The 25,100-nt window shown below is 48.1% G+C and overlaps 2 protein-coding genes across 2 annotated transcripts; one reads left to right on the top strand and one right to left on the bottom strand.

Annotated features, from left to right (window-relative positions):
• Positions 1-255: 255 nt before the first annotated feature.
• Positions 256-4,983, bottom strand: TCF23 (transcription factor 23). The gene is made up of 3 exons (XM_032301290.1): positions 4,601-4,983; positions 3,592-3,834; positions 256-1,235 (listed from the first exon to the last, which is right to left on the bottom strand). The coding sequence occupies exons 1-3, from the start codon at positions 4,808-4,810 to the stop codon at positions 1,056-1,058; spliced, it is 633 nt and encodes a 210-aa protein (XP_032157181.1). The 5' UTR covers positions 4,811-4,983; the 3' UTR covers positions 256-1,055.
• Positions 4,984-23,382: 18,399 nt separating this feature from the next.
• Positions 23,383-24,867, top strand: PRR30 (proline rich 30). The gene has a single exon (XM_032301289.1). The coding sequence runs from the start codon at positions 23,383-23,385 to the stop codon at positions 24,619-24,621; it is 1,239 nt and encodes a 412-aa protein (XP_032157180.1). The 3' UTR covers positions 24,622-24,867.
• Positions 24,868-25,100: the final 233 nt, after the last annotated feature.

Raw genomic sequence — 25,100 nt, 5'->3', positions numbered from 1 at the left:
TCAAATCAAGAAAAGAGTGGGGCTGGGTGTGGTGGCTTATACCTGTAATCCCAGCACTTTAGGAGGCTGAGGTGGGAGGATCATTTGAGGCCAGGGTTTCAAGGCCAGCCTGGGCAACATATCAAAATCCTATCTCTACAGACAAACAAGGAAAAAAAAAAAAAACCTAGCAAAACAGAAAAAAAAAAAAAAAAAAAAAAAGAGGAAGAAGAAGAAGAAAGAAGAAAGAAGAAGAAAGAAGAAGAAGAAGAAAAGAAAAGAGTGGAAGAGTGCAGCAGGAGCCAGGAGAGAGAAAATGTAGTGGCGAGGGGCAGCTGCTTGAGAGGCCCATACTACAGAGGCAGGAATCCTGAATTTCTCACTACTACTCTAACATCAGGTAAGCACCTCGTGATGCAGTTAGAAAGCACATTCCCGGCCAGGTGCTGTGGCTCACACCTGTAATCCCAACACTTTGGGAGGCTGAGGCGGGTGGATCATGAGGTCAAGAGATCAAAGACTATCCTGGCCAACATGGTGAAACCCTGCCTCTAAAAAAAAAAGAAAAAAAGTACCCTTCTTCAGTTTCCCCTCTGGCTGTGTGACCCAGCCCAGATCTGTTTACACTTGCAGCTACCAAAAGCCTATCCAGCCACCTGGCTTTCCCATCAGCACCTGGGGCTGGTACAATCCCAGGCCCCTCCCTCTGCACCTGCCTTTTCGCTATCTGCAGAGGGTTTGCAGAAACCTTAGAGGAGGAAAGCTAGGATGGTTCCCTAACTTGACTGTGAGCCCAATTATACCTCTTTCTCTCCCACTTCCCAGTAGCTGTCACAGAAGAGCCATGAGGAAGTCCCCTCCTGGGGACCAAGGAGGAAGCTCTCCATCCTGTGTCCTCTGGGTACTGTCACAGAAGTGCCACTGCTTCTCTTGATCTGCATGCTGCAACTTGGGAGCTAAGTCTGAGTCAATTGCGATGGCTGAGAATCAGAGTGAAGACAGGTGGGGCTGGCGGAAGATCCAGGTCCCTAAGCATGAGTGAGTCACAGTTTAGGAGAAAAGGGTGAGTGTGATAATTATTTGTCACCAAGAGCTGGTGAGAGTGCTGTGGTGGGAAGGAGAGCACCTGCTTCTCCAGAGACTTGGGACCCCACCTCTGCATCTCTTGTTCTTTGGGTGGGGGTGCTGGCTGTGGTGGAGTCAAGATCAGAATACCCCAGGCCTCCAGCATAGAGACGAGATCGCATCGGCCACTTCTGCAAGACACAGATTGGGAAGTGAGAAATGCTGCTATTGCAGCCCTTCTTGGTCCAGGATCCCTGACACCCAAAACCCAGCCTTCTCCAGCATCCCTCCCTGACACCTTCCCCAGCCATCACTGCTCTGATCAGGGCCATCACCATGTACAGCCCCACACATTCTCCTGATCACCCAGGGCCTGGATGAGAGACGCAGGAGGAGCCATCTGAGGAAGGAGAGGGCCCTAAGAAGAGCAGCTCTCTGTTGGGAGGGAGGTGGACAGATCAGGTAGCCTAGGCAGAGCTGGCAACAGCCAGAGGCTGGGCAATGGGCAGAGCAGCAGAGCCAGGGAAAACTCCAAGCTGGGTCCTCCAAAGATTGTCCATCCTTCCAGCAGGAGCCTGAGTAGTCTCAGAAGACACCAGGTTGACTTCCCCGAAGTCTGCCCTCCTCTCCACAACTCTTCCACCTGGGGGCTCAGGAAGCTGCTTCCTGGCCAAATGCCCCACCTTGTGGATGTGCTGGAGTGCTGGACCTAACCGGGCCTTCATTCTTCAGCATAGCTGTTGATCACCTAATACAAGCAAGGGCCTTGCCTTGGTCACTATTTTACAGCTAAGGAAACCACTATACCACCCCAGAAGCCTGCACCACCATTGACACTTCACAGTTCCCCCACTTAGTCTCAAATTCATACATTTTAGCTATAGTTGCATTAAAGAAAAAAAAACCAAGTTTCAAGACATTTCAGAACTATGACATGTAGGCGTAAGAGATGGTAAAAAGTATCATAAAAATAAAATTGAAAGGTGAGAGATCTGCTTGAGCTTAAAGTTTGAGACCAGCCTGTGGAACAGTGAGACCCTGTCCTTACTAAAAAAAAAAAAAAAAAAAAAAAAAAAAAATTAGCCAGGCATGGTGGCACACGCTTGTAGTCCCAGCTACTGGAGAAGCTGAAGCGGGTGGATTTCAGGAAGCTGAGGCGGGAGAATTTCTTGAACCCAGGATTTCGAGGTTACAGTAAGCTATGATTGCACTACTGCACTCCAGCCTGGGCAACCAAGTGGGACCCTGTCTCAAAAATAAGTAAATAAATAAATAAATAAATAGGCCAGGTGCGGTGCCTCACACCTGTAATCCCAGCACTTTGGGAGGCCAAGGCAGGTGGATCGCCTGAGGTCAGGAGTTCGAGACCAGCCTGGCCAAGATGATGAAGCCCCGTCTCTACTAAAAATACAAAAATTAGCCAGGAGTAGTGGCAGGTGCCTGTGGTCCCAGCTACTTGGAAGGCTGAGGCATGAGCATTTCTTGAACCCAGGGGGCCGAGGTGGCAGTGGGCTGAGATCGCACTATTGCACTCCAGCTTGGGCAGCAAGAGTGAAACTCCATCTCCAAAACTAAATAATAAAATAAAAAAGTTGACATCACTGCAATGTTATTCTCAGAGGGCAAAGATGACCCTTCCTTTTTAACTCAGTGCACTCTTCAACCAGCCCCTTATGACGCTGTCCCTGGTGTCTGCTTAATGGCTGTGAGCATGGGGTCTGAAGTCAGACAGTCCTGGGTTCAAACCACGTTCAGCCTCATAACCTTCCTAAGCTTCAGTTTCCTCATCTGTAAAGTAATCCTCATTTGGTTTTTGCATGGATTAAAAGACAAAAATACACTAAAGTAAGTACTTAACCCAGCTCCTGGCCTATCTTTAGCACTCAGCTGTTAGCTGTTATTGCATTGATGATTAATGTTCATTAGACTTTCCATTTTATACGCTGGAAGAGAAATAGGCTCATGTTAGCCTTCTATTTTACGTGTAATAAAACTGAGGTTTAGGGAAGCTAGGTTGCAGCATGGCAAGTGGTGCATGCCTTCCCAGTGCTGCTTCCTGCTAACCCCCCAGCTTGGCTGCTTCTAGAATGATGGTCTCTCAGACCATTGTTCTCCTAGAAGGCAGATCTCTCCTGCAACAGAAACCCAGAGAACACCAAGGCAGGCACAATGGGGTGAAGCCACATGGGGATCTAGAACTCTCCTTGGTAGAATTTCCTTTCCCGGGCCCCAGACTTGGAAGCTGCTCCTTTTTTCCCCATGACTCTAAGAACCCCAGAGGCTTTCCCTCCTCTTAGAGGAGGTACATTCCCATAAGCCATTTCCAGCCACTACCCCATGAGAAACCCAGGGTCATTGCAGCTTCAAGGGCCAGCCTTGGCTCCTCTCCCTCTGAGACAGCAGGAGAAATTGGCCCTGATGTCAGTTCTGCCCAGGGCAGGCGGACCAAGTCCAATGTCCCTGTCTCAAATATAAGTAATGCCAAGCCCTTTCTCCAAGGCCCTGGCCACGAAGATCTGCCCTCGAGTCCCAGGTCTTGTGACCTACCTTGAGAGGGTGCAAGTAGCGGAGTCCACGCAGGAAGGGTGGCCAGGCGGGGCCAGGCAACTCGTGGCCGAGCGTGCAGGTGAGGTGGGCTATGTAGCTGGTGGCGAGCACTAGCACGTCCAACTTGGAGAGCTTGGTGTCGGGCGGCACAGCAGGCAGAGCAGCCTGCAAGGCAGAGAAGGCCTGGCGCAGCGTCCTGACCCGGCTCCGCTCCCGCGCGGCGTTCTCAGGACTGGCCTCACTCTGCACAGAGGGCTCCAGTGAGTGCGTCTGGCCTGGACTCCCATCTACCCTGACTTCTGAGAGCATTCCAGTGCATGGTCTCCCACCAGAGTAGGAGGGTGCCAGGCAGCAGGCACCAGAGGGCCTCAGCCTGCCTTTGCCATCCTCAGCCCTACCCCGTTTTACAGCTGAGGAAGTTGGGGGAAGGCCTGGCCTGGGGTCAGATGGCTGCAGATGGCAGAGCTTGGCTCAGAACCCAGAGCCCTGTGTTCTCTCAGCTACTCCACTCATTCCTCCTCACAGCCTTTGTCCTGTCCCACACCCAATCTGAATCCTGCTTATCAGGGTGCGCTGGGGCCAGGGGGAGTTCAGGGCTATACCCTATTTGGGAGGGCTGACCCTTGACCTAGCCAGGTCCTGAGATAACGAGGCTGCTGCGGGAAAGAGGAAAGACACAGAATCAGAGGTCAAAGCACACAGGCGGAAGTCCCAGTCCTGCCACTGGCTGCTGTTCAGTGACCTTGGGAAATCCACATCCCTCTTCCGGGCCTCAGTTTCCTCAAGAGAAGTGAGTTAGTCCAGCCCTCTGAGCTGCACGCTGGTTAAGTTCAGCTCTGATCTGTCCCATCCACCCCAAGCATGGTGCCTTGGAGTCTAAGGGGCCACCATCCCCTCTCTTGGGCCGGAATGGTAATACTGAGTGAGGCTCTGCCATCGGAGGTGACATCTCCCCACCCTCCAACCCTTACCTCCCCTGGATTCCTCTGCAGATCCAGGATTTCCTTACCCTGCCAAGAGCCCGGGTCCCCCGAGGGCCAGGAGCAGCTCTGCTCCACCTCTGGCTGCTCCAGCTTCTTTCTTCCCATGGGTCCTGCCTTGTCCTGCTGAGGCGGCTCCTCTTCCTGTCAGTGCCTGGTAGCAACCGTGCTTTGACCTGAGTCCGGCTATCCCCCACCCCTGGCATGGCTGGTGGCCCGCTGGCCTCCCTCTGTGACATGCCGCAGAGCAGAAACACAGTGCCTGAGGAGGCCCTGGGCTCAAGCTAGCTGGCTCAGGCTGGCCAGCCAGTCAGCAATGTCTACATCCGAGGAAGCTGGAGCCAGCTCAGTCCTGCTTTGCTCCCTGCTCTGGGAAAACCGCCCACCAGGCACAGCCCCCGCGAAAAGCCTCCGCCCGCCTCCCAACCCGGCTGAGGAGTGGGGGTGCTGGATGCTGGGAGTGGCCAAGCCTTGGGAGGAGGCCCAGGTCGAAGAAGGCAGGAGGATGGCGGGGAAGGGAGTTTCCTTCTGGCCATGCCTAACCTCGACAGTGGTCCCATGGTGACTTCAGCTTTGGAGTTCAAGTCTATGGAGAAGACTCGAACCTCCATCCTCTGTGCCAGAAGGCTGCCTGCCTACATCCCTGCAAGACCTTCTCTCCTCTTGCCAATGAACTTGACCTTCCAGCCACAGGGTTCTATTCGCCATGCCCCAAATATGCCTCCCATTTCCACTCAGTGCATTTACATTTACCTTTCCATGCCCCAGAATACCTTCCTCCAGCTCCGCCAGGAGGTACTGCCCATCCTTCAGGTCTCCGCCTTTCATTGCAAAGACTTCTTCAAATCCCGCGGGCCCAGTGCCCATGTGTCCCTGTGTGATTGGTACGACCACAGGCTGGCTAGTTTCCCAACAGTTCAATGTTCATAGATTACTCTGTGTCAGGCACTGTGCTAAGCATCTTATTTACTTCTCAGAGCAACCTTTTAAGAAAAAAAGAGGCTCAGTTTAGACATATGGGAACTGAGATGCTGGAAGGTGAAATAACTTGCCCAATGTCAAACATCTGGTAAGTGGTGGGGTGGGATGGAAACCCAAGCCATCAGCTGGACTTGGAAGGCTACCCCTCACCCAAAGCTAGCCTGCCTCCCGTGGGGTACTCATGCGTCTGTCCCCATGCTAGACCTGAGGTCTCTGAAGGCAAGAACCATGGTTTTCCTAAGTTGCATCACATCCTCCAAGAGCTAGTTAGGAGAAGGCGGGCTGAAGGGATAGCAAACCTGCCACAGCAGCCCCTGCTGTCCTCGAGAGACCTCTGCCTGTGGCGGATCCAGCCTGCATGTCCCTTGTTCCCCATTCTTGAACTCCAGGGGAGACCACATAAGTAAAGAGGAAGTAAAAAGGTGGATGTACGGTGAGAAAGATATGCAGCCCACCACAGAGAAAGGGAAAAAGAAAGATAAGTAGAAACAACCTGCATGTCCGTCCTTAGGGAAGTCATTCAATAAATTTTGGTATCTTCGTACTATAAAATAACGTGCAGTAATAAAAAGAATGACAGACCTTTGTTTAATGACATGAGGTCAGTGCAGCCCCAAGGGCCAGCCTTGGGCCAGGCTGAGGCAGGAGGATTGCTCCTGGCCTCAAACAACCCTCCTGCCTCAGCCTCCAAAAGTGCTGGGACTATAGGTGTGAGTCCTCATGTCCAGGCTTATATTATTTTATTAGTATGTGTGATGGTTGTAATACATGTACACAAATTCTTAGACACTCCTGCCTTCAAAAGGTGAAGCCTTATCTCCCTCCCTTGAGTGTGGGCCAGACCTAGTGACTTCCTTCACACTCAGAATGTGGCAGAAACATCAGTGTAACATCTGAAACAAGGTTATAAAAACAGTGCAGCAGGCTGGGCAAAGTGGCTCACACCTGTAATCTCAGCACTTTGGGAGGTCGAGGCGGGCGGATCACAAGGTCAGCAGTTCAAGACCAGCCTGGCCAATGTGGTGAAACCCCGTCTCTACTAAAAATACAAAAATTAGCTAGTCATGGTGGTGCACACCTGCAATCCCAGCTACTCAGGAGTCTGAGGCAGGAGAATTGCTTGAACCCGGGAGGCTCAGGTTGCAGTGAGCCGAGATTGCACCATTGCATGCCAGCCTGGGTGACAGAGCAGAGCTCCATCTCAAAAAAGTGAAAAATAAAAACAGTGCAGCAGCTCAGTGTAGTGGCTTATGCCTATAATCCTAACACTTTGGGAGGCCGAGGTGGGTGGATCACCTCTAGGTCAGGAGTTCAAGACCAGCCTGGCCAGCATGGCAAAATCCCGTCTTTACTAAAAATAAAAAAATTAGCCAGGTGTGGTGGCAGGCGCCTATAATCCCAATTACTCGGGAGGCTGAGAATCACTTGAACCCAGGGGACCAAGATTGCAATGAGCCAAGATCACACCACTGCACTCTGGCATTGGCAGAAGAGCGAAACTCCATCTCAAAAATCAAACAAACAAACAAGAAAATCCCAAAAATTATCCGGGCATGGTGGTACATGCCTATAGTCACAGCAACTTAGGAGTTAAGGCAGGAATTGCTTGAACCCAGGAGGCAGAGGTTGCAGTGAGCTGAGATTGTACCACTGCAGTCCAGCCTGGGCAACAGACTGAGACTCTGTCTAAATAAATAAATAAATAAATAAAAACAGTGTAACTACCGCCTTGCTCCCTCTTGGATTGATCACTCTGGGGGAAGCCAGCTGCTATCATGAGGATATCCAAGCAGTCCTGTGGAGAGGCCCTCGTGGTGAGGAACTGAGGCCTCTCACTGACAGCCACCAGGACTGGCCAACCATGGGAGTGAGTCATCTCGGAAATGGATCCTCCAGCCCCAGTTGGACCCCCAGATGATTGCAGCCCTGGCCGATGGATTGTGTGCAACGCATGAGAGACCCTGAGCCAAGATCACCCGCCTAAATTGTTCTCTATGAATTAATTCCTAAATTCATAGAATTCCTGACCCATAGAAGCCACATGAGATAAGAAATGTTTATTGCTGTTTAAGTTTCGGGGTAATTTGGTAAGCAGCTATAGATAAGTAATGTAATATGTGTTACTGAAGCCTGTGCATTTTTGTGTGAATAAATTTTAAATTTGCACAAATGATATTATATTAGCCAGGTGCAGTGGTGCATGCCTGTAATCCTAGCTTCTCAGGAGGCTGTTGGGGCAGAGAGGAAGATCACTTGAGCCCAGGAGTTCCAGGTTATAGTGAGGTATGATCACTCCACTGCACTCCAGCCTGGGCAACAGAGATAGACTCTGACTCAAGCAATCCTCTCACCTGTCTTAAAACTACAGGTTTCAAAAAATTTGGCAGAAAATCAATAAGGATATATAAGACTTGGGAAACATTATAAACCTACTAAACCTAACAGACATCAAATAACACTCAACAACACAATACTACACATTCTTCTAAATTGTACATGGAAGATTCTCCAGAATGGATCATATGTTAGGCTACAAAACAAACCTCAGTAGATTTAAAAGGACTGAAATCATACAAAGAATATTCTCTAACCACAATAGAATTAAATTAGAAATCAATAACAGAACTAACTTTTGGAAATTCACAAATATAGAGAAATTAAACAATGCATCTTTAAATAGTAGGTTAAAGAAGATACTACAAGGCCGGGCGCGGTGGCTCGAGCCTATAATCCCAGCACTTTGGGAGGCCGAGGCGGGTGGATCACGAGGTCAAGAGATCAAGACCATCCTGGTCAACATGGTGAAAGCCCGTCTCTACCAAAAATACAAAAAATTAGCTGGGCATGGTGGTGCGTGCCTGTAATCCCAGCTACTCAGGAGGCTGAGGCAGGAGAATTGCCTGAACCCAGGAGGCGGAGGTTGCGGTGAGCCGAGATCGCGCCATTGCACTCCAGCCTGGGTAACATGAGTGAAACTCCGTCCCAAAAAAAAAAAAAAAAAGAAGAAGAAGATACTACAAGAAAAATTAGAAAATACTTTGAAATGAATGAAAACAACACAACATACCAAAATTATGGGATGCAGCCAAAGCAGTGAAAAAGATCACGCCACTGTACTCCAGCCTGGTGACAGAGCGAGACTCTGTCTCAAAATAAATAAATAAATAAATAAATAAATAAGTAAAACAAGAGATCAAATTCGTAACTCTAAAACTCCTCACAAAGAAAAGCCCAGAACCAGATGGTTTTATTGGTGAATGCTACCAAATATTGAAATAAGAATTATTTACCAATCCTTCACAAATTCTTCCAACAAATAGGAGAGAACAGTTCCAACTCATTCTATGATTGTTCCCTGAAAGTACTATATATGTAAATTGACCCCCATATGCTGAAGAAGCCGAGAAGCCAAAGAAGGCAGACAAATGCAGTTTGTCAGTTTAGGCTGATTTATTAGGGGGAACTTATAGATGGAAGCATGGTCTTGGGTGGCTGCAAGACAGGTAGATGTCTGAACCTCAGCCCCCTAGATTCTGAGCTTATATAATGGGGAAAAATATACACATGGCCTGGAAGGAATGTATAGGTGGCTCAGAGAAGGGTGCAGGCATCACACCCTATGATGGATGTCACAGCATCAAGGGTTGTTTTGGAGGAAAGGCAAAATTTACAATGAATAGGTGTTCCTACATAAATAGTAACACATCAACTACACATTTTGGAGTCATTCCCAGATTCAGGGTTAGTCAGAAGTTACATGACAGATTAGCATTTAAAATAAAGTCATTCTTGTCCTCACAATAATGTCAGTTTTACCCTGACACCAAAACCAAAGACCTCACAAGAAAACTACAGACCAATATCCCTTATGAATATAAACACAAAAATCCTAAACAAAACACTAACAAACAGAATCCAGCAACATATCAAAAGAACTATACAGCATGACTGAGTGAGATTTATACCAGGATTGCAGGGGCGGCTTAACACCCAAAAATCAACTAATGTTATACATTATATTGATAGAATAAAGGACAACAACTACGTAGTTATCTCAACAGATGCACAAAAGCTTTTCAACAAAATCCAATACCCCTTAATGATAAAATCATTCAGCAAACTAGGAACAGAAGAGAACTTCCTCAATCTGATGTGAACCCAATGTTATTCACGTCCAATAGTACCGAATATGAAACACATTTCATAAAGAGATCTTCCAAACAGGCTTTGTGTGAGCAGCATGGCTGTTTATTCCCCTGGGTGCAGGTGGGCTGAGGCTGAAAAGGGCGTCAGCAAAGGGCGGTGGGATAGGAGTTGGTTTTATAGGTTGGGGCAAATTTTTTGGGGAAGGGGCAGGGGTGTTACGAAGATCAGTTACAGTGGCGGGGTAGGGGCAAGGAGTATACATCACCATAGGTTTTGTTACAATGGCAGGTGGGGTAAGGGGTAAGAATAGTTAATGGTAGAGTGGGGCAGAGGGATAGTTACAGAGCAGGAGCAGTTAAGGTGGCAGGGTGGGGTGAGGAGTATTTACATTATCATAATAACAGTTAAGATGGTAGGATGGGGTGAGAAGCTCAGTGTCTGGAGGGGAAGCTCTGCTGGGCGATCAGGGATAATGGTGGTGGGTGGGTGGTGATCAGCCAAAGCCAGCAGGACTTCAGACTTTCTGGGCTCGGGCTTGCACATGGAGGCCTGACACCCAAAACTATCTGAGACGGGTCTCAATCAATTTAGAAAGTTTATTTTGCCAAGGTTGAGGACATGCTTATGACACAGCCTAGGAAGTCCTAATGAAATATGCCAAGATAGTTGGAGTACAGCTTGGTTTTATATTTTTTTGAGGTGGAGTTTTGCTCTTGTTGTCCAGGCTGGAGTGCAATGGCGCAATCTCAGCTCACTGCAACCTCCACCTCCCAGGTTCAAGTGATTCTCCTGCCTCAGCCTTCCTAGTAGCTGGGATTGCAGGTGCCCACCACCACGCCCAGCCAATTTATTGTATTTTTAGTAGAGACGAGGTTTCACCATGGTTGTCCAGGCTGGTCTTGAACTCCTGACCTCAGGTGATCCATCTGCCCATCTTGGTCTCCCAAAGTCCTACGTGTACAGGTGTGGGCACCCGTTCCCAACTGAGGGAATGTGTTCTCTTTCCAGGTCCACAAGGGGGCATAGTTTTAAGGACAAGAAATTCCCAGCGCCATGCCCCCCTCCCATCTCTCCCCATCCGGGAGATTTAACCATTTATGTTTATGTTTCGGGGGCTTAACGGTTTATGTTTAAATTTCAGGGGCGTGGGAAGAAACTAAGAGTCAGTCACCCTCCAGTGGAAGTTCTAAGAAACTCCTTTCATTGGCCCAGGGTATTAGAGAAGGTGGGGGTTCCTCCCAGGTTAAAAGTCCCCTTCTTCCACACCCCTTTGGACTCCATGTTTGGATCCCCTTCCACAAACACTCTAATGGAAGCTGTTTTTCTCTATCCTGGATTTTCCCTCTGGAGCCCCCTTCCACCCTCTCTGATGGAAGCTTGTCTTTCCCTCCTAAACTCCATCTCTCTCAGTGTGGAAGCTGCTTTCCTCTCCTGGAGATCTTTCTGGATTCTCTCCCTCAGTGTGAGAGTTAGCTGTTTCTCTCTCCTCTTGTTTCTGTCTCTCTTTAAATAAATCATTTTCTATGAACACTTTTGAGTCCAGCATTTACTGCACACTGCGCCGTGGTCCCTTCTCTCATTCTTGAGAGTGCAGGAGACCAAGAACTTGGAGAAAGGTCTTCTCAGGGGAGCTGAAAGCACCCTGAACCCCTGAACCCCAACATAACACCACCACTTTTAAATCTTTGATCAGCCTTTCACTTAATACACAATTTACATGTAAGAAGGGGCTAAAGGGACAGTCACTTAAGCCTTAGTCTGGCTCAGTGAATCTGCATTTTTTTTTTTTTCTTTTTTGTGTTGGCGTTCACTCTGTTGTCAGGGCTGGAGTGCAGTGTTGCAATCTTGGCTCACTGCAACCTCCGTCTCCTGGATCCAAGCAATTCTCCTGCCTCAGCCTCCCAAGTAGCTGGGATTACAGGCGCCTGCCACTATGCTCAGCTAATGTTTTGTATTTTTAGTAGAGACGGGGTTTCACCATGTTGGCCAGGCTGGTCTCAAATCCTGACCTTGTGATTCGCCTGCCTCGGCCTCCCAAAGTGCTGGGATTACAGGTGTGAGCCACCATGCCCAGTGGTGAATCTGCAATTTTACATAAACAACAGGACAAAGCAAGCAAATCAGATATGTGTTTTGTCTCAGTAAAATGTAGATTTACTGAGTATGTAGATTTACTAAAAAGATTTACTAAAAATGTAGATTTACTGATTTGCTTCCCCACTCTTTTTTTTTTTTTTTTTTTTTTTTTTTTTTTGAGACAGAGTTTCACTCTTGTTACCCAGGCTGGAGTGCAATGGCGCGATCTCGGCTCACCGCAACCTCCGCCTCCCGGGTTCAGGCAATTCTCCGGCCTCAACCTCCTGAGTAGCTGGGATTACAGGCACGCACCACCATGCCCAGCTAATTTTTTGTAGTTTTAGTAGAGACGGGGTTTCACCGTGTTGACCAGGATGGTCTCGATCTCTTGACCTTGTGATCCACCCGCCTCGGCCTCCCAAAGTGCTGGGATTACAGGCTTGAGCCACCGCGCCCGGCCTGCTTCCCCCTCTTAATCATAGTGTTCTAGGGGATCAATTGAGCCTGGGGAGGCAGAGACTGCAGTGAGCCGAGATGGTACCAGTGGGATGATGACTTTGAGTTCTGTCCTTTAGCCTGTACCTGCAAAGATAAGCTATCAATTTACATTGCCAAGGTGAAATTCAACAGAACTGTTTCAGGATTAAGATCCTGAGGCCTACTAGGAATTTCCTTGTGGGCAAATTGTGAAGGAGGTATGTGGCTTTTTAAAAATCTTTTTCTTTTTTATTTTTTGAGACAGAGCCTTGCTCTGTTGCCCAGGCTGGAGTGCTGTGGTACAATCTCGGCTCACTGCAGCCTCTGCTTCCCAGGCTCAAGTGATCCTCTCACCTTAGACTCCAAAGTAGCTGTGACCACAGGCATATGCCACCACGCCTGGCTTTTTGTATTTTCTGTAGAGACTGGCTCTCTGTATGTTGCTCAGGCTGGTCTCGAACTTCTAGACTCAAACAATCCTGCTGCCTCAGCCTCCCAAAGGGCTGAGAGTACAGGCCTTCCCCAGTGTGCTGGGAAATCTCTGCATTTCTTCAGGTCTTCTTTAACTTCTCTCAACAGTGTTTTATAGTTTTCAGTGCACAAATCTTGAACTTCTTTTATTATATTTACTACATTTACTTTTAGGTATTTTATTGTTTTTGATACTATTGTGTTTTTTTTTGTTTGTTTTTTGTTTTTTTTGAGATGGAGTTTCGCTCTTGTTACCCAGGCTGGAGTGCAATGGCGCGATCTCGGCTCACCGCAACCTCCGCCTCCCGGGTTCAGGCAATTCTCCTGCCCCAGCCTCCCGAGTCGCTGGGATTACAGGCACGCGCCACCATGCCCAGCTAATTTTTTGTATTTTTAGTAGAGATGGGGTTTCACCATGTTGACCAGGATGGTCTCGATCTGTTGACCTCGTGATCCACCCGCCTCGGCCTCCCACAGTGCTGGGATTACAGGCTTGAGCCACCGCGCCCGGCCGATACTATTGTTAAGCGGTATCATTTTCTTAATTTCATTTTTGGGTTATGGGTAGTGTGTAAAAATACAGCTGAGTTTCGATCTTGTTAGCCAGGCTAGAGTGTAATGGCTCGATCTAGGCTCACGGCAACCTCCGCCTGCTGGGTTCAAGCAATTCTCCTGCCTCAGCCTCCTGAGTAGCTGGGATTGTATTCTTGTATTCTTCAACTTTGTTGAACTTGTTTATTCATTCTATTTTTTTTTTAACTAGATTCCTTGGGGTTTTCTTTTTTGTGTGTGGGGGGGTGCGGATGGAGTCTAACTCTGCTGCTCAGGCCAGAGTGCAGTGGCCTGATCTTAGCTCACTGCAACCTCTGCCTCCCAGGTTCAAGTGATTCATTCTCCTGCCTGAACCTCCTGAGTAGCTGGGACTACAGGCATCTGCCACCATACCCAGCCAATTTTTGCATTTGCAATAGAGATGGGATTTCACCATCTTGGCCAGGCTGGTCTCAAACTCCTGACCTTGTGATCTGCCTGCCTTGGCCTCCCAAAGTGCTGGGATTACAGGTGTGAGCCACCATGCCCCCAGCCTGGAGTTTTCTATACACAAGATCATGTCATCTGTGAGTAGAGATAGTTTTACTCCCTCCTTTCCAATTTGATGTCATTTCTTTTCCTTGCTTACTTGCCTTGCTAGAACTTCCAGTGCAACACTGAATAGAAGTGGTAAGAGTAGACAACTTTGATCTCATGGAAAAAAGCATTTTAAGTTTTTTCCAGCTGCATCATTAAGTATGAAAGACTCCGTCACAAAAAAAAAAAAAAAAAGGAAAGCAAGGAGTTAAGAGTTGCCAGCGAAAACTTCCTGGGGTAGGGGCAGGGTGGGGGCAGGGTAAAGGGAACTGTTGCCGAGACCTGGGGTCCTGGGCCCGCGCATACACGCCCCATGCCAGGGACTGGTTGCCGGAGGCATGGGTCCGGTTTCGAGAGTCTAGGGCCGTGCGATCCAGGGGTCAGTGGCCAGGTGCAGAGGTGGCGGTGCTGCTGGCCTGCTGGAATGTCACCCATGGGAGGTGCGTGCTTGCAGGTGCAGCCCGCACAGGTCAGTCTGCCAAAGCAGGAAGAAGTGGGAGAAGGAGAGAAGAAAAGGAAGGAGGAAGACGGTTCCCAGTGAATTCTCCCAAAGGAGCAGAGGGAGTGAGGGAGCCACCTAGGAAAAGCCAAAACCAGCTTATGGGGAGGAAGAGACAGGTTCTGCAGTGTGGAAGAGAAACTGTCAAATCAAAAACAAATCACCTCTGGAGGAGGCAGCTTCTAGAATGGAAACTGGTGGATACACAGTACCTTTTTGATACATTTGACTATGGACTCATGGAAACATTTTGCATAACTTAAAAAAAATTAACTGCAATTCCTAAAATTGATACCTAACAAGAAACTCCATATTATGAACCTTTGAATCTTAACTCAAATGAAGAAACTGAGAACAATTACAAAGCAATTGCAATAATGTGGGCAGTGACTGAATATTTATTAAGGAATTGTTAGGCTGGGCGCGGTGGCTCAAGCCTGTAATCCCAGCACTTTGGGAGGCCGAGGCGGGTGGATCACGAGGTCAGGAGATCGAGACCATCCTGGTCAACATGGTGAAACCCCGTCTCTACTAAAAATACAAAAAATTAGCTGGGCATGGTGGCACATGCCTGTAATCCCAGCTACTCAGGAGGCTGAGGCAGGGGAATTGCCTGAACCCAGGAGGTGGAGGTTGCGGTGAGCCAAGATGCGCCACTGCACTCCAGCCTGGGTAACAAGAGCGAAACTCCGTCTCAAAAAAAAAAAAAAAAAAAAAAAAGGAATTGTACATTTTGTTGTAACTATGTTACTGTGATCTTAATTCTTCAAAAGTCCCTTTTTAGAGATAATTTCAGAAATATTTGCAGATGGTATCTGATATCTTGAATTTGTTTCCAAATAATTTGAGGGAGAGGGTGGAGATACAGATAAAACATAATGGAGTACCATCTAGTAAGTATTGAAGCTGGTGGTGTGTACAAGGGGTTTCATTACATTATACTTTTATTTCTACTTTTGCATATGTTTGACATTTTTGAGTAACAGAATTATTTTCTTTTTTCTTTCTTTCTTTTTTTTGTTCTTTTGAGATGTAGTCTCACTCTGTCACCCAGGCTGGAGTGCAGTGGCACTGAGGGAGTAGACCCTTAATCACCCTTAAGCATCTAAGACCATCCCCGCCTTGACTTCCACACTGCATTTCAATAGGAGAAGTAAAGGCTGGCAGACCGGGTACCACCTTAATCGCCTTTCTATAGATCACAGGCCTGGTATGGAGGAATCTTTCTGGAAGGCATTGCTTTTACTTAAATAAGATCAAACCCCCACCTAAGTAACTATACCCCACGCCTACTCCATGGCCTAAGACCCTTTCACATGTAATTTCTAGAGTTGTAAGCCTTTAAAAGGGCAGGGACTTTCTCTGTGAGCTTGAGCTTGGCTGTTAGGCAGCTACGCCACCTTGCTCCCGGCCGAATGAATCACCCCTTCCTTCCCAGTTCCGTGTTCCAGAGGTTTGTTTCTCGCAGCTGTTCCTGCTTCAGCATGGCTCACTGCAACCTCCACCTCCGGGATTCAAGTGACTCTCCTGCCTCAGCCTCCCAAGTAGCTGGGAATACAGGCGCGCGCCACCACGCCCGGCTAATTTTTTGTATTTTTAGTAGAGATGGGGTTTCATCATGTTGGCCAGGATGGTCTTGAGCTCCTGAGCTTGTGATCTGCCTGCCTTGGCCTCCCAAAGCGTTGGGATTACAAGTGTGATCCACCGCGCCTGGCCAAGAATTATTTTCAAAATGAAAGGAAAAATTGTCTTCAGAATCTATTTACTAGAGATAACTACCAAATTATAAGAATGATAGGGAAGAGGATATGAAAGAAAAATAGAATCTTGGTTCCCTAAACTCACAACACCTAAGGGAAAATTAAGCATGAGAACTGAGACATGCAAATCAACTACCTTCCTTTTGTTTGCAAACAGATAGCTGTAATTTCACATACTTTATCTTATGCAAAAATGTAGACATACTGAGTATGTAGATTTACTAAAAATGTAGCTTTACTGATTTACTTCCCCCCTCCTTTTCACATGTAAAATGTAGAATCACTGAGTATGTAGATTTACTAAAAATGTAGATTTACTGATTTACTGCCCCTCTCCTTCTTTTCACATGTAAAATGTAGATTCACTGAGCACTAGTCAGAGCTTCAAAAGAATGTAATCACTTGCCTCATTGCCTACCCATCCTCCTTTCATTTTTTTATTTTTTTATTTTTGCCTCCCCTTCTCTGTCTCTCTCTCTTTCTTTTTTGAGACAAGGTCTTGCTTTATTGCCCAGGTCTGGCTTTGTTGCCTGACCTGGGCACAAGCAATGATCTTGCCTTGGCCTCCCAAAGTGCTGGGATTACAGGTGTGAGCCACGGCACCTGGCCCCTGCTTGCTTTTTCTCTTGTAAATATTGAAGTTCCCCAAACCCACAGGTCCTACTGTGCCCAGGTCTCAGATCCTGCTGTGACTGCTTTTCTTTTCCTCTAGTAGGTCCTCATCCTTGGCAAAATAAACCTCTAATTGATTGAGATCTGCTGCCGTCACTTTTTGGTTTACAAGGATAAGAATATGGTGATGAAGACAGTGGCAGACTCTACAACGACAAATGAGCAAGTCTGTGCACAGAATAGCTCCAAGGAAAAAGACCAAGGTGGCACCTATCAATTAAAATAAAGTTAAGAATTTTATCAAGGATTCACAATGCATGGGGCATATTTGGTTTTGGTTTTGTTTTAAAATTTTTGGGCCAGATGTGGCAGCTCACACCTGTAATCCCAGCACTTTGGGAGGCTGAGGTGCGTGGATCACTTGAGGTTAGGAGTTCGAGACCAGCCTGACCAACATGGAGAACCCCCCATCTCTATTTAAATTTTTAAAAAATGCTTTAATAAAAAAAGAAAAAAGAAAAATTTTAAATAATATTAAATTGAGATGTGGTCTTTCCATGTTGCCTGGGCTGGTCTTGAACTCCTGGGCTCAAGCAATCTTGCCTTGGCCTCCCAAAGTGCTGGGATTATAGGCATGAGGCACCCCACCTGGCCTACATTTGGCTTTTGATTCAAACAAATTGGTAAGCATTTATAAGACAATAAGGGATATTTAAACATTGACTAGAAATGTATATTTATTTTAGGTGTGAAAAAATTGTGCTTATGATTTAAAACAAAAGAATTCCATTTTTTTTTTTTTTTTTTTTTTTTGAGACGGAGTTTCGCTCTTGTTACCCGGGCTGGAGTGCAATGGCACGATCTCGGCTCACCGCAACCTCCGCCTCCTGGGTTCAGGCAATTCTCCTGCCTCAGCCTCCTGAGTAGCTGGGATTACAGGCACGCACCACCATGCCCAGCTAATTTTTTGTATTTTTAGTAGAGACGGGGTTTCACCATGTTGACCAGGATGGTCTCGATCTCTTGACCTCGTGATCCACCCGCCTCGGCCTCCCAAAGTGCTGGGATTACAGGCTTGAGCCACCGTGCCCGGCCTAAGAATTCCATTTTTTTACTGGGCCTCGTGGCTCATGCCTATAATCCCAGCACTTTGGGAGGCCAAAGTGGGCAGATCACAAGGTGAGGAGATTGAGACCATCCTGACCAACATGGTGAAAACCCTACTCTACTAAAAATACAAATATTAGCTGGATGTGTTGGCACGTGCCTATAATCCCAGCTACTCAGCGGGCTGAGGCACGAGAATCACTTGAATGCAGGAGGCAGAGATTGCAGTGAGCCAAGATCGCACCACTGCACTCCAGCCTGGTGGCAGAGCAAGACTTTGTCTCAAACAAACAAAAAATGTCGGAGTCTTGCTCTGTTACCCAGGCTGCAGTGCAGTGGCATGATCATGGCTCAGTGTAGCCTCAAACTCCTGGACTCAAAGGATCCTTCCACCTCCCTGTCCTGAGTTGCTGGGATTACAAATGTGAGCCACTATGCCCTGCTCAACTGACCTTAAAATAGAGAGATTATCCGAGATTATCTGGCTGGGCCCAGTGTAATCACAAAAGTCCTTAAAAGTTGGAGAGGGAGGCAGAACAGTTCAGAGTCAGAGAGAGATGTGACTATGGCTGAATGGTCACAGAGATACAAGGATGCTGGCTTTGAAGCTGTAAGAGGGGGACTACAAACCACCAGAAGATGGGAGAGGCAAGGACATGTACTCTCCTTACGCCCTCCAGAAAGGAAGGCAGCCTGCCGACATTTGGATTATTAGCCCAGTGAGACCCATGTTGGACTTCTAATCTAGAGAAGTAAAATAATGAATTTGTGTTGTTTTAAGCCACTAGATATGAGGTAATTTGTTATGGGAGTAACAGGAAAGTAACGACACTAGTTAACTGATTTTTTCACAAGAGTGCCAAGAAAATTGTATGGAGGAAGAAATAGCCTTTTTGTTTTGTTTTGTTTTTGAAAGAGGGTTTTCTTCTTTGTCACCCAGGCTGGAGTGCAGTGGCACAATCTTGGCTCACTGCATCCTCCAACTCCTGGGCTCAAGCCATCCTCACACCCCAGCCTCTCAAGCAGCTGGGACTACAGGAATGCATCACAACACCAGGCTAATTTCTTTCTTTCTTGGTTTTTTTTTTTTTTTTGGTAAGATGGGTTTTACTATGTTGCCCAAGCTAGTGGAAAAGTCTTTTCAACAACTGATGTTGGGACAACTGGATATCCACATACAAAAGAATTAAGTTGAGCCTCTACCTCTCACCATATATGAAAATTAACTCAAAATGGACCGGGTATGGTGGTGCATGCCTGTAATTCCAGCATTTGGGAAGGCCAAGGCAGGAGGATCCCTTGAGCTCAGGAGTTCAAGGTGGCAGTGAGCTATGATTATACTACTGAACTCCAGCCTGGGTGACAAAGTGACACACTGCTCCTTAAACAAAATAAAACCCTTCAAAATAGATAATAAACTTAAATGTAAGAGCAAAAACTGTAAAAGTCTTAGAAGAAAATATAGAGCAAATCTCTGTGACCTTGGGTTAGTCAATGGTTTCTTAGACAAGACACAAAAAGCAAGAAAGAAAAGCTGAAACGGGCTGGGCGTGGTGGCTCAGGTCTGTAATCCCAGTACCTTGGGAGACAGAGGCTGGTGGTTCACCTAAGGTCATGAGACTAGCCTGCCTGACCAACATGGCGAAACCCCCTCTCCACTAAAAATATAAAAGTAAAGTAGCCAGGTGGTGGTGCATGCCTGTAATCCCAGCTACTCGGGAGGCCGAGGAAGGAGAATCGCCTGAACCTGGAGGCAGAGGTTGCAGTGAGCCAAGATCACACCATTGCACTCCAGCCTGGGCAACAAGAGTGAAACTCTGTCAGAGGGGTGGGGAGGGGACGGGAGGGGAGAGAAGGGGAGGGGAGGGGAGCCTGCTGAGGTGGCTCATGGCTGTAATTCCAGCACTTTGGGAGGCCGAGGTTGAGACCAGCCTGACCAACATGGAGAAACCCTGTCTCTACTAAAAGTACAAAATTAGCCAGGCTTGGTGGTGCATGCTTGTAATCCCAGCTACTCTGGAGGCTGAGGCAGAAGAATCACTTGAGCCAGAGAGGCGAAAGTTGCTGCGAGCCGAGATCGTGCCGTTGCACTCCAGCCTAGGCAACAAGAGCAAAACTACCCGGCTCAAAAAAAAAAAAAAAAGATAGGTCACTGAAGTTGGTATACAACCCCCCACTGCTAAATGTGATTGGCTTTTAAAAAGATAGGCTAGGCCGAGCGTGGTGGCTCACGCCTGTAATCCAAGCACTTTGGAGGCCAAGGCAGGTGTATCACCTGAGTTTGGGAGTTCAAGGCCAGCCTGATCAACATGGTGAAACCCCGTCTTTAAAAGAAAAAAATTTGTAATATTTTTAATTAAAAAATAAATAAATAAAAAGATAGGCTAAGGATTTGAATATACAATTCTTCAAAGAAGATAAACAAATATCCCACAGCACATGAAAAGATGCTCAACATGATTAGTCATTAGGAAAATGTAAATAAAAACCACACTATCATACCGTTTCACACCTACTAGGATTGCTAAAATAAAAAAGACAGGCAACAACATGTGTTGGTAAGGATAAGGAAACATTGGAACCCTTATACCTCGCTGATGGGATTGAAATTGGTGCAGCCAACTTGGAAGACAGTTTGGTAGTTCCTTAAAATGTTAAGTATAGATTCGTCATGTAACTCAACAATTCTGCTCCTACGTATCTAAAGATAAATGAAACCATATGTCCACATAAAACTTATACAAGAATGTTCACAGCAGCTCTATTCATAATTGCTAAAAAGTAGAAATAACTGGGGTGGGCACGATGGCTCACGCCTCTAATCCTAGCACTTTGGGAGGCTGAGGCAGGTGGATTACAAGGTCAGGAGTTCAAGACCAGTCTGGCCAACATAGTAAAACCCCATCTCTACTAAAAATACAAAAAATAGCCTGGCATTGTGTCGTGTGCCTATAGTCGTAGCTACTCAAGAGGCTGAGGCAGGAGAGTCACTTGAACCCAGGAGGTGGAGGTTGCAGTGACCTTAGATGGTGCCACTGCACTCCAGCTTGGGTAACAGAGTGAGACTTCATCTCAAAAGAAAAAAAAGGTAGAAAGAACCAAAATGTCCATCAACTAATGAATGGATAAACAAAATATGGTATATCCATACAAAGGAATATTATCTGGCAATAAAAAGGAATAAAGCAATGATACATGCTACAACATGAATGAACTTTGCAAACATGCTAACTAAAAGAAGTCAGATGCAAATGACTGTATATTGTATAATTCCGTTTATGTGAAATGTCTAGAATATACAAACCTATAGAAACAGAGTAGATTTGTGGTTCCCGGGGGCTGGGGGAAGAGTGGGGACCAACTGCTAATGGGTACAGGATTTCTTTTTCTTTTTTTTTTTTTTTTTGAGACGGAGTTTCGCTCTTGTTACCCAGGCTGGAGTGCAATGGCACGATCTCGGCTCACCGCAACCTCCGCCTCCTGGGTTCAGGCAATTCTCCTGCCTCAGCCTCCTGAGTAGCTGGGATTACAGGCACGTGCCACCATGCCCAGCTAATGTTTTGTATTTTTAGTAGAGACGGGGTTTCACCATGTTGACCAGGATGGTCTCGATCTCTTGACCTCGTGATCCACCCGCCTCGGCCTCCCAAAGTGCTGGGATTATAGGCGTGAGCCACCGCGCCCGGCCTGGGTACAGGATTTCTTTTTGGGGGAACAAAAATGTTCTAAAATTAGATTGTGGAGGTGGTTCTACAACCCTGTGAATATACTAGAAGACATTGACTTGTAGCCTTTAGATGGGTAGATTGTAAGGTATGTGAATTATATCCCAATAAAATGGTTAATAAAATAGTTATGAAAACATATGGCTGAGCACAGTGGTTCACTCCTGTAATCCCAGCACTTTGGGAGGCCAAGGTGGGCAGATCACGAGATCAGGAGATCAAGACCATCCTGGCTAACACTGAAATCCCGTCTCTACTAAAAATACAAAAATTTAGCTGGGTGTGGTGGCTCGCACCTATAGTCCCAGCTACTTGGGAGGCTGAGGCAGGAGAATCGCTTGAACCTGGGTGGCAGAGGTTGCAGTAAACTGAGATTGCGCCACTGCACTCCAGCCTGGGCAACAGAGCGAGAGTCCGCCTCAAAAAAAAAAAAAGAAAAAAAAAAGCATATATAATAGGTATACTGTATTCCAAGGGGGAGATAGGTGTGGTGCATCAGCTCAGCCCAGACAGGCTGTGTGGATGGGGAGAGCAATAGATGAAGGAGGCGGTTGGAGCTGTAAAGTGTATGGCCCAAAAGTAGAGAGGCTTGAAGGAGAAACTGAGTGCACTGAAGAATTTTGTCGGCTTCACAGTTTTATCCAGTGCCAGCCTTTGGAAGACCCCGGAAGAAGGTCCCAGAGCCTAGAGGAGGAGATTCTATGATGTAATCACCTGACCTTTGTGACATAGGCACATGCTGCCAGGGAGAAATCAACACAGGGAATGGGGCCCTCAGCTCCCATTGGGGGTGGCGACCCTGGTGCCACCCCTTAGACAAAGATCCAGTCTTCCAGAGGCTTTTACCAGCTGGCCCCATTCCTGCTGCTGCTGGGTATAATAAGCCATCTCCACCTGGGCCAGGGTGAGCTAGAGGACATCAGCATTAGGGGTGACAAGGGGTCAGAGGAACCAGAGTGGCAGAACACTGGGATGCTTGCAGAACCCCCAAGTCAGGATTAAGAGAACAAAAACCTGTACCACAGGCCTCTGCCTGGCTGAAGGAGGAGTGAGGGCAAAACTCAGGGCTCAGACAGAAACCCGGATTAGGGTTAGATGCTGGGAACAAAGAGAGGTGTAGTCACCACTTGTTGACTCTGCTCCTCTCGCCCAGATCCTCTCAATGCTGAAGTGCATGTGAAACACAGCCCAGAGGAATCCTCATTGGTAAGAGCTCCCAGCACCAGAACACCTCAATTCCTGTTCCCATCTCAGCCCCTATCCCCTGAACCCCTCCTCCAACTCCATCCTACTCTCCCTTCCTCCTTATTCCTCTCCTCCCTACTTCTCACCTTCCCTGGAGCATTCTGGCAGTTCCTTTGATCCCAAAGGTGACACTCACAAAAAGTCTTGGTGAGTTCAGCCTGGAACTGGGGACATGAGGCAGAGCTGGAAATGGACCAATTCTCCCAATGTCTTGGGCTCTCTCTTTTCTCTCCAGGTCCTGTGGGCTTTGTCTTCCTCTCTGCCCTACCAGATAATTGCTGCTGTCCCTCAGCTCCCAAGAGGCAGCTGTGATTCTCCATCCCCACACATCCCTCGTCAGTGGCTGACTGCAAAGACTTGAGAAGTCAAGCTGAGTCCCATGCTCCTGCCTGAACACCCAGAGAGCCTGGCGCTGGAGGGCTGGCCTGCCACCAGCACCTGCACCCACACCAGGCTGGAGCCACGCTCTGCACACAGAAGGTGGCCTTGATTTCTCAGGCACAGCTGACCTCAGAGATACTGGTCCTGACTGCCGGGTTTCTCATCCCTGGTCTTGTTGCCCAGTCCCTTCTGGATTCAAGGCGATGTTACCTGGAAACAAGGACCCGGTGCTGCCACAGAACTCAGTGCTCCCTAGGCACTCCCCTCAGGGCTTCTCACAACTTGTGGACTCCTCTCCTCACAACCTACAGCCTCTCTCTCCCCATCAGTCCCTCCCTCCCTCTCACCCAACGTTCTCTTCCACTCAGTTCCATCCCCTGTCCTCACCTCCACCAGCATCCCCCTCTCCTGGCTTCCAATTCGGCTCTTCTCCCTCAAATTCTGACTTAGCTCCACATCTCTACTCTCTCTTTCTCCCAAGTTCCCCCACTCTCTTTCGCCAGAACCACCTCTCTCTCTCCTGCCCACGTTCATCCTCTCCCTTGAGCCACTGGCTGTACCCCTCTCCTCCTCAGAGCCCCTCCTTCTCTCCCTCCCAGCCCCAGAACTCCTCCCTTCCCCACTCACGGTGCCAGTCTCCTTCCCAGCCCAAAGACCTGCCTAACTCCACACTCACTTCCCCAAGCCCCAGCCTACCTTCTCATAGGCTCCACTCTAACGGGCAGACATGGCATTGGCATCAGTCCAGGGACACCGGGTCCGTATCCCCTGGGGTGGTGGACAGATGCGTGCCAAGCGAGAAGGATCCTGCACAGTTCAGGGACCCAGGGGCCCTGGCCCAGGCCCTGGTGGTCCATCTGGGGCACCGCCGCATCGCACACGACCTGCGGCTACTGCTTTTGCAGCGCCTGTGGCTAGGCAGAGCTGGCCAGGCCCCAGTCGTGGAGTATCCTGTATGCCTGGTGTGCCTCCGGCCCCGCACCTCCTCCTGCCCCATGCCCAAGTACAAGACTGGACCCCGGCTGCTTGCCTTCCCCCAACTACAGCCCTGTGTGCAGGGCCAGGAATCTGGGCCACTCCAAATAGGCATTGGCTTCGGCCTCCGCCTACCTCGAGGCCAGGCCAGGGCCTTACATCTGCTGCCAGAAAAAAGGCTGAAGGAAGTAGGGCCTCAGGGCGAGGCTATTCAGGCCTGTGGGCATCCATCTCGAACATCTCAGCCTCCAGCAGCTCAGGCCTGGGCAGACCCAGCCCCAGGCACGTCCTCCCAGACCAGGAGCTTCAGGTCTGCAGGCCCTCAACCACCAAACTCCCCACCACGTTTCTCCGGGCCTCTATCTCGGGCACCAAAACAGGCCACTACCTCCCCGAAGCCCAGGCCTGGCCCTGCCCCAAAGAGGCCAGTTTCTCTCGAGCTCATTCTCCAAAAGTCACGAGTCTAGTTCCAGAGCCACAGAGGCTCCCTGGAGCACCCCCTCCAAACACTACTCTCCCAACCAGGCCCCAGATCTCAGGGAGTCCCCGAGATACCCTGAAGGGCTGGCTGGCTGGAGGTCAGGTGTGTTCTCCTGCCCTGAACCCTGGGAGCCCCTTGTGGAGTCTCCTCTCTCCTGGCTGAAAAGGACCAAGGGCACCAAGGCCCCATTCAGCCTTCTGTGTATCTAATAAAGTCTGGCCCTGTGAAACTTGTGTTTGTGTCCTGCTGAGTCCACAGAATGGGTAGCTATAACTATAGGGGTGCCAGTCCCCAACAAGACCCTTGGTTGGGGGGGAGTTGGTTCATGCCTATAATCCCAACACATTGGGAAGCTGAAGCAGGAGGATCACTTGAGACCAGGAGTTTCAGACCAGCCTGGGCAACATAGGAAGACCTGGTCTCTCAAAAAAAAAAAAAAAAAAAAAAAAAAAAAATTTATATATA

Source organism: Sapajus apella, unplaced genomic scaffold, assembly GCF_009761245.1.
Source record: "Sapajus apella isolate SASKATOON/1434 unplaced genomic scaffold, GSC_monkey_1.0 scaffold44, whole genome shotgun sequence".
NCBI classification, from domain to species: Eukaryota; Metazoa; Chordata; class Mammalia; order Primates; family Cebidae; genus Sapajus; species Sapajus apella.
This window is presented reverse-complemented; position numbering and strand designations above follow the sequence as displayed.

Bases quoted from the DNA above. Each gene is read 5' to 3' on its own strand.
- PRR30 (XM_032301289.1), top strand. From the start codon at position 23,383: ATGTTACCTGGAAACAAGGACCCGGTGCTGCCACAGAACTCAGTGCTC.
- TCF23 (XM_032301290.1), bottom strand. From the start codon at position 4,810: ATGTCACAGAGGGAGGCCAGCGGGCCACCAGCCATGCCAGGGGTGGGG. The intron at 3,835-4,600 runs GTAAGGAAATCC...CCCTCTGTGCAG, and splicing joins GGACCCGGGCTCTTGGCAGG to AGTGAGGCCAGTCCTGAGAA. The intron at 1,236-3,591 runs GTAGGTCACAAG...TGTGTCTTGCAG, and splicing joins GCTACTTGCACCCTCTCAAG to AAGTGGCCGATGCGATCTCG.